A 9,401-nucleotide genomic window follows, 5' to 3' on the forward strand; every position below is an offset into this window, starting at 1 on the left:
GTTGTTGAATATGTTGCTTAAGGGTTGTTGAATAGGTTGATTCATGTGTTACTTATCAGTTGTTAAAGTACTTGTAAATGTTGTTGTGTAGGTTGCTTGGAATGATTATAATTTGTTACATAAGTTGCTTAAGGGTTGTTTGATATGTTAATTATGTTGCATAAGGGTTGCTTAAGTAGTTGTCAAGGTTGTTGTATAAGTTACTTAAAATGAGTGTGAGTTGCTAAATATGTTGCTTAAGGGTTTCTTATCACTTGCTTAAGTAGGTGTAAATGTTGTTATGTAGGTGGCTTCGAATGATTATGATTTTGTTAAATAGGTTGCTTAATGGTTGTTTGATATGTTGATTAGGTTGCATAATAATTGCTTAAGAAATTATAACAATTGCTGTATAAGTTACTTAAAATGAGTGTGAGTTGTTGAATATATTGCTTAAGAGTTGCGTTAAGTGTTGTTTATGAATTGCTCTTTGAATCGCTTTTAAATTATCAAAGAAAGACATTAAATTATAACAAAATTAAAACAAACACTAACAATAAATTAGAAAAACAAATATATGAATCACTATATGAAAAGTAACATAGTCAACAACAATCTTAATAAAGTTGGGTGTGAAACTCTTATATAGTCAATAAGCATTTGTTTCGCCAATAATGTGGTAAACAACAACAAATTTAATAAACCCTTTTCCTTTGTCTTCTTGAGTAATGCCTTGCTAACTACCTCATAACGATAAGGATACTTTCACTCACTCTCGAATACACATTTCTTTAGCAATTTCTGGTGATTTTCGATTTTATCTTTAAAATATGTCGAACAAATACCATTATCATACTTTTCATATTTTAACTTATCCCTTAAGCCCTAATAAAGTAGTCTAGTGACCAATGCAAACTCCCATGTACCAAAATGAAGGTTCATGCCAACCCAAATCTCAAGTGGGTTAGGATGTTGAAATTCTCTAAGCAGTAGATTATGGATAAGTTGACTTTGAATTATAAACTCGGGCATAGCCAGAATCTGCCCAAAACACGAATCAACAAAATCAGAATTTGTTTCTTTGAAAACTGTTCATGCAAACCTTTAATGCATGAATGTTTGATCAAGCAAGTAATTTTTTATGAACAATGATTATTGGGAGGAATGAGGAACTTTAAACCCTACAAAAAAAACAAAAAAACAAAAGAACATACCAAATTAACAACTACCAAAACCAAGTAAATAAGTTCAACAACTCATATAACAACATATTAAGCAATCCTAGAAACTCATGAACAACCCATTATACTAATCAACAACATATAAAGCAACTCATTAAGAAACTGTCGAAACTTTTTAGCAACCCATAAGACTATATAGCATGTCAAAAATAAGTAAATAAATTTAGTCACATTTAGCAACCCATATAACATCTTGTTAAGCAACCCTCAAAACTCATAAGCAAAAAACAACCCATAATACTAAGCAGCAACATATAAAATAACCCATTAAGAAATCGTTGAAACTCCTTAGCAACCCATAAAACTACATTGCAACTCTCTATAGCAACCTTAAGACTACACAACAACCTGTTAAGCAACTTATAATACTAATCAACAACATATAAAACATCCTATTAAGAAACTTAGGAAAATCTAAAACAACATTATACAAAAACATAGAAAACAACCCATGGACCTCATAAGCAACCCTAAAGACTATGTAGCAACACTTAAGACTACATAGCTTCGAACCCTTTATAGCAACTTTAAAACTATATAACAACCATTAACACTATATAAAAACTATTAAAATTATAGAGCAACCCTTAAAATTATTTAGCAACCTGAGCAAAATAAATAATAATCAACCAACCTAATAAGCCTAGTAGAAAAAAATTAATTTCATAAACACCAAGTGCAGTGAAACACCCATATAATAGAATCATTTGCAATTATTATAAAGCATACCAAATCTAATGCAATGAAACATGAAACCCTTAAAATCAAAACAACTAGTACTATGCTCTAAAAAATGGGTAATAGAACCCCCAAAGTCAAAATTAATGCATACATTGTGATGCTCCCTAACTCTTAGACATCCTTAATGTCAAATTAAGAAAATGAGCAATAAAAAATAAACGGTGCAAGTTTGTGCTCTAGATACAAAATGGCAAATAAATAAAATGGGAAATGAAAGAAACTCAAAACCATTAAACTTACCATAAAACCCTAAGTTCTTACTCTAGAGACGAAGAAGTAAAGATAAGAAAGTGAAACAAAGAAAAGAGAGAGAAGATAAACGGGAAGAAAAGAAGAGAAGAAAGTGAAACAAAGGGAAGAGAGTAAGAGAAACGAGAAGAAGAGAAGAGAAGAAAAGAGGAACTGAAGAGCAATGAAGAAGAAAAGAGGGAGGGTTCTCAAGAGCAATGAAGAAGTAGAGAAGAGAGAGGGAAAAACAAAGAGAAGAGAATGGAAAAATGAAAAAATGAAAATATATTTTAATATAAAAATGAAAACTAAACAAAAACCGTAAAAGTAGAAAAAAATTTGGAAAAGTTGTATACAGTGATTTAAAAAAAAAAGCTCTTGTTCTCCTTTAAGCGCTTTGGCAAATCAAATTTGTACATTTTGTTTCTACTCTGGCAAATCTAATTGGGAGAGTGATCAAATTAAAAATATCTCTTTTCTTAAAAAACTTTCAAATTCAAGCCGTCAATTTTCAATAGGGTCTGCTCACAACTAACCTCATTCGTACACGTGTCAATCACGCGTTAACTTCCGACACTTTTCGGATTCCCATTTAGCGCCAAATTCTACTCTCCCTTCTACTTTCTCAATAAAGCCCTAAGCTCCTTGTCATCCGACGGCTACCGATCAATTAAAATCATCCCATCCAATCTTCACCGTGGAACCCATTTTTCAATATTGTCCGCATGATCTTCTATCTCTTTCATCTAACCCTTCAATACTGCAAAAAAAGAAAATTCAATTTGAAAATAAACCTCCAAACGAGAAAAAGAAAAAGAAAGAGAGAATGAAAGTTCACGTTTTCAATTTTTATCTCCACAATCTCCGTTCCAGGTTCCAGCGTCAGAATCGTTTTCGATTTCTCCCATTTTTCAAACCTTGGTAGTCGGATTATTGTTATTCCGGCTATTTTTTGTCGGGCGTGGCGGCGGTACCCGGCGACATAGTAGTTCTGATCGTTTTTTTTGTTTGTTCTTTTCTGCTTTTGGTTATGTAATTGGAATCGATTCTATTGCTAATTCAAATTTCCGATTCTGTTTTTCCAATTCCATAAATTGCATACCTTTAATTTAATGTTGAAAGATTTGTTTATGGACCAAAGCGAGACGATTTCCGATTTCCCACCCAAGAAATTGGCGAGGCAATTGGATTTCACGACGGCCTGTCGCCCGTTGGCGAATGTGGTGGTTCAGGAGAAGCTGGAGCCTCTGTTGTTGGTACAGTCACAGCCACCTCAGACCCAATCACAGCCCTCTTCGGCATCATCATCATCACCAGCACAATTGCATATGCAGTTGCAGTTAAAGTCACAGGGACAGACGGTGCCGTCACCGCCGCAAGCCCAGTCGCAGAGAGAAGCTCAATCGCCGTTGCATGCCCGGCCCAATCAGGCGTCGACGTCGCATCATAGAATTCCTCACCTGCTTAACAAGCTGCCATTACATACCACGTCTCCGTCTGTGTAAGTTGAATTTTTTTCCTAGATTAATCTCATTAGTTCAGTAGTGTAATTTGAATATGAAGTAATGGGTTTTTCTGGTGAACTTGGAACAAGCGTATTTGTACATCGAGACCCTTAAAGAGGAGGATTTGGAATAGTATTTATAAAAAAAATTTATAGTTCTTTGCCTTTTAAACGTATAGTTCCATTCATTGGCCAATATTGCATCTTTTGGTTATTAATCTTACATTTTCTTAACGTGTATGCTTATATATATACCTCCAGTAAACAAGAGTCTCCTAAGTCACGCCCTTGGATTGAAGCAAAAGATGGAACTCCAAAGAAACAAAAGCAATGCAAATGTAAAAACTCTAAATGCCTGAAAATGTAAGTACATTGACTTTTGCTGCAGGAAAAATGTCACTTTTTTTATTGTTTTGGCTGAAATTTTTACATGCTTTTCGGAATTTGGCAAGCTTCATCCTAGTTCTTCATTGATTCAAGCTAGATGCTTTGTACAAGGATGACAATTTTACTCCTTATAAGAAAATAACTTAAGCATTACAATATTTGAGCCCCCCCTGCTTCTGCTGAAAGATTACAAGTAACTCAACCTTTTCGTTTCAGAATTGCTTTTGATGCATTTATATAATCTTAACTTAAATGTGTCGATCTGCTCTAAGATGGGGTAGCAGAGCTCAATTTTCAAATGAGTACACACACACATCTGGGTTTTGCCTCTCTTGAAATATCATGTTGCATAATCTGAAGAGTGATCTTTATGGTCATATCTCCTCTCTTCCCCTCAATTTTCACACACACCCTTCCCCTCAATCTTCTTCCCGTTTAAGCTTTTACTGTTCTTCCTTTTGTGATACAGCCTTATGTAATCGAAAATTAGGGGGAAAGATGAAGAATTCAAGCAAGCCATAATAATTTTTACATACGCTTGATACATGGTAGGGTTGCATTTTAATTGTAACCATTATACCAAAATTGACTGGGATTGATGAAATCTTCATATATTTATTCTTAAATCTTGCAATACGTTAGTTGAATTAATGGTTAACTGATCATATCCACTTTCACTTGCTAGAATTTTGGGAAAAAATGTGGATGTCTTTTTTTTCTCCCTATTTCATAATTCAGTTTTACTTAATGCCGTGTGCTTGTGGGAACCTTTCCCATTGCAGTCTTCTACAGTACTAACAAACTAAGTTGCTTTATTTATTAGGTACTGTGAATGCTTTGCTGCTGGAATTTATTGTGATGGCTGCAACTGTGTTAATTGCCATAATAATATGGACAATGATGCCGCTAGAAAGGAAGCAATAGGATCAGTTTTAGAGCGCAATCCAAATGCATTCAAACCAAAGATTTACAGTAGTCCACGTGAATCTAAGGATGGCAAGGTCTGTAACCTCACCTGTCTTCATTTTTTTTTCTTATGCTTTTTTATTTCCAAAAACACGTTCCCTTTAGGAATTAAGAAATTCCATAAAGAAGCTAGTTTATTGTATTTTACTATTATAAGTCTTGTTTTATCATATTCAGAGCATTTTAGTATTTTTGTAAGGTAACGTAAAACTCCACGTGTCAGCCAAACTAAATTTGTTATCATTAGTCAAATAAACCAATGTGTCATTGTATGCAATGCAACATAGACTGGAATAGCATTTACGTTTTGGATTAATTTTGTAACTCTTTCCTTCTGAACTTGGTTACAGGAAGAAGTAGGGGACAACCAACCTGCTGGAAAACACAACAAAGGATGTAACTGCCGGAAATCAGGGTGTCTCAAGAAGTACTGCGAGTGTTTCCAAGCCAATATTCTTTGCTCTGAAAACTGTAAATGCTCAGATTGCAAGAATTTTGATGGAAGTGAAGAAAGAAGAGCATTGTTTCATGAAAACCATTCTGCAGTCTACAGGCAACAAGCAGCTAATGCAGCAATTAATGGGGCCATTGGGTCCTCCGGTTATGGGACCCCTCTAATATCCAGAAAAAGAAAAGGCGACGAACTGTTTTTTGGTGTCATAGGCAAAGATCAATCCATTCACATGAATGGAAGAGGTCAACTGGTATATATTTCTTAGATAATTTGATTTACAAATAAGTCAAATAAATTGAAATTTCATTTGAGAAAGAGCTATGCTTTGCTTACAATGAACTTTTTTGACAATGAAGGAGGTTTAGGATATCTCAAAAAATTTAATTTCTTAAATTATTGTTAGATTTTCATTGCTTTTTTTTTAATTATATATATTTAATTTGTATCTTTCTTATTATTGGTAATGAACAGATGTTATTTGTTTTCCCTCTATATTAAACCAGGCAAATCATCCTACAACTTCTGTACCCTCTTCTGTTGCACCTGTCCCTGTTCGTCGCAATACATCAGGATCTTCAAAGTTGGCATACAGGTGTTTGCAATTTTCTTATCTTTGTTATTGAAACTATACTATTTTCCCTCATGAGTTAATGATCTTCACTGTTCTTGATTGAAGATCTCCGTTAGCGGATGTCCTCCAAGAACAGGATGTGAAGGATCTCTGCACACTTTTGGTTGTGGCTTCAGGAGAAGCTGCAAGGACCTTTGCAGGTTTTACGTATAAACAGATACTTTACTTTTTAGCACGGTTTTTCCTTTCCTTTCTCTTTATTTTTTTATTTTAATATTTTCCCCTTCTGATAGTTGCTAGATAATTATTTTGTATGGTTTACTTGTTTTGGAAATAATAATCATGACAATTTTATTCTTTTAATCTGTGTAATTTAACAATGACAGAAAATAGACCAACTGAAAGCGGAAGTAAAACTTTAATTGCTTCATCCACTCTAAGGAGCGAAGATTGTAGAGAAGAGAATGATGTTCAACCTGCTGGCCATGAACACTTATTGGAAGGGAAGCAAGCAGATAAAGATGTAACAAGTGATTTTAGATCAGATAACTGTGATATGCAAAATGATGAACCAATGTCCCCTGGAACACTAGCTTTGATGTGTGATGAAAAGGACACAATGTTCATGGCAGCTGGATTGCCTAATGGAGAGACAACACAGTGTGTAAACATGATTCGGAAATCATCTAGTGACAACCAATGCACAGAGCTATATGCAGAGCAGGAGAGCCGTATTTTGACAGGGTTTTGTAGTTTTCTTAGCCGTCTCATTACTCGTGGGAGCATGAAAGGTGAAATCTTATATCTTTAGTTCATATAACTGGGTTTTAAACAGCCCGCATCAGCGATCGATTTAATAGTGTAATCTGAACAAGTCAACGAAGTTATGCTCTTTATGCGTTTCTTATCTTTTCATTAAGCCTTACCTATTAAAGCTACAATACATAAATTTGGCTGTTGACATAAAAAAATTGATGAAAACAAAATAAATTAAAAGGAATTTTTGTTGTTTAGTCAAAAGTATGGAAAGCGAAAGAATTCTGATGTATTAAACAGCCTTCTGTTTTGTACAATGAAACGTGTTTTGTCTTCCTGAACAGAATTAATGTGTTGTCCATTAGAACCTGTTGGAGGTATCTCTTCTAAAGCTGAGACTGAAACAGTGCCACAAGAAAACTTATGGCAATAACATAATGAGATCATCTCCTGTGTAGCAACTGCCCAAAAGTTCAACCTGCTCCAACAGTCACTTTTTTTTTTGCGATGGTGATTATCTTTAAATGTAGGACTCTCCCCGCCAGAAATGGGTTGCAAGATGCTAAAATGTGAGAGTGGTAGCTTGAGATGAAAATTATTTTGATTATCACTCATCCTTTGACGTTTGGCTATTTATGTCCTCTACTCTTCCTGATAGAGTTAGATGTTAGGTTTAAAATTTACATCTCACTAGCAGAAATTTTTGTTGATTGAGAAACTAATTGTCGTAGAATCCTTTCTCATCTTTAGCATCTATTCTATATTAATACAATTTGTCTTGTGTTTCTTGTGGATGTAATATGTATGAAGTTTTGCTCCTTAAACAATTACTCTATAGTAGTAATACCCTTAGTTTGACGTTTCATCATTGGCTTCTTTCTTACCCTGAATTATTTATTATGTTGGGTTTTTTTAGCTCTCTACAAGTTGAGATCAGTAGCTGTAATGTATCTTTTGAGTTAATAAAGGCCTTTCGCCCTAACCAAGGAGGTGCCTTTATTTCTTCATTTATTTAATAACGGCTTTTTTGTAGACTCTGAACTGTAAATGTATTGCTATTTGCTTATCTCTTCACTTTCTTAAAATCTGCTTCTTGTTTCTAAAAGATATATATATATTTTTTTAAAATGACTTTTTTTTTTTAATGTTCATGTAACTTTATTTATGGTTCAGAAAGTCTTTTTTCTTTCAAAAATATGGTTTTTTTGTTACAAAAAATATAGCCCTAAAGCTATACTTTATACCAAAATTGTAAAATGAATAAATAAATAAATAATTTTTTTTAACAAGAATTGTTAAAAAGTTATTTCGTTTGTTGTAAAGTATTTTGTTTTAAATTAAAAAGGGTGTTTAGGAAGTCCCTCACTTTGGTATGAGATGTGAGATCCCTCACACAAGGCAAAAAAATAAATAATTATATTTTACGACAAATTTAGTTATTAATCTTCCATTTACTATTTCTGTAAAACAAATGATAGGGTTTCTTGCGAAAAACTCTCATATTTTAAAAACTATTGTTGAGTAGCTTTTTCGCTAATAACTAATAAACTTAAGACTTAAAGAATTAGAGAATGAGACACAGATTTTTACGTGGTTCATGTTGTAAATGAACTCTAATCCACGAGTTATTTGTATTTAAGATGTTAAGAACTTGAAAATATCAAGCTCTTATGGAGGTTTTCATGCAGCGTATAGGCTACTATGACCACAAGTCGTCATTGTAGGGGAAGTGAGTACTCCACCCTACTGTGACGACTTGTGGTCGTAGTAGGTGCACGAAATATGAAGGTTTTGTATTCTGCAGTCACTCTACTACGACCACTTGTCGTCACTGTAAAGTTTTTTTTAAAAAAAAAAAAAATAAATCCAAAAATTAATTTTTTAAAAAAAATTATTTATTTAAAATAATTTTCATAATAATAGTAAATAATTTCAAATATTTAACAGAAATGATTTTAATATTAATAAATGATTATAAATATTTAACAGAAATTGTATTAATAAAAAATTAAAATAAAAATATCTTAGTTCAACTTAGTACAAAATTAGTACCAAATTTTTTAAAAATAGAATAAAATAGTAATAAGTTCAAAAGCATAACCAAACTAAATGTCATCTAAATCAAAGTCAGGTCCTCATCATTGTCGGGCTACTGTGGTGGCTGTTGTGGTGGAATTTGGCCCGAGACTGGAAAGTTTGCCATCATGGCCTGGATCATATTCATGTCTAAGTTAACAATTTGAAATTGCGGGACATGAGTGTTTGGGTTGGAAGCTTGCATTAATTGTTGTATTTGGAGAAAGTTGTTGTTCTGGGTCATGATGGCTTGACTGAACTGTCAAACCATTGACTGGGAAACCTCAGCTGATACCATTGTAGGGCCGACTGTGGACAATGTAAATGGTGATGCCTCTGACTAGGAGGAGGCCCCAGTGGCCCTGGTGGCAAGAGAACTACTGTCCTTCAACTTGCATCCAACACCTCGTTGGTGTCCACGACGTCCACCAAGTACCTTCGTGACGACTTGGTCTCATTGATAGTTGCACTTCCTGCTAAAGATGAGGATTGTGTTTG

The 9,401-nt window shown here is 33.8% G+C and overlaps 1 protein-coding gene across 1 annotated transcript; it reads left to right on the plus strand.

Moving 5' to 3' along the window:
• Positions 1 to 2,946: 2,946 nt before the first annotated feature.
• On the plus strand, positions 2,947 to 7,692 carry LOC133807425 (protein tesmin/TSO1-like CXC 5). Its single transcript, XM_062245748.1, has 8 exons — positions 2,947 to 3,690; positions 3,955 to 4,056; positions 4,904 to 5,081; positions 5,397 to 5,750; positions 6,004 to 6,092; positions 6,177 to 6,271; positions 6,458 to 6,862; positions 7,172 to 7,692. The coding sequence occupies exons 1-8, from the start codon at positions 3,302 to 3,304 to the stop codon at positions 7,258 to 7,260; spliced, it is 1,701 nt and encodes a 566-aa protein (XP_062101732.1). The 5' UTR covers positions 2,947 to 3,301; the 3' UTR covers positions 7,261 to 7,692.
• Positions 7,693 to 9,401: the final 1,709 nt, after the last annotated feature.

This window comes from Humulus lupulus, chromosome X (assembly GCF_963169125.1).
Source record: "Humulus lupulus chromosome X, drHumLupu1.1, whole genome shotgun sequence".
NCBI classification, from domain to species: domain Eukaryota; kingdom Viridiplantae; phylum Streptophyta; class Magnoliopsida; order Rosales; family Cannabaceae; genus Humulus; species Humulus lupulus.

Coding starts and splice junctions, on each gene's coding strand:
- LOC133807425 (XM_062245748.1), top strand. CDS start 3,302: ATGTTGAAAGATTTGTTTATGGACCAAAGCGAGACGATTTCCGATTTC. Junction 5,082..5,396: donor GTGAATCTAAGGATGGCAAG/GTCTGTAACCTC, acceptor ACTTGGTTACAG/GAAGAAGTAGGGGACAACCA. Junction 6,863..7,171: donor TACTCGTGGGAGCATGAAAG/GTGAAATCTTAT, acceptor CTTCCTGAACAG/AATTAATGTGTTGTCCATTA.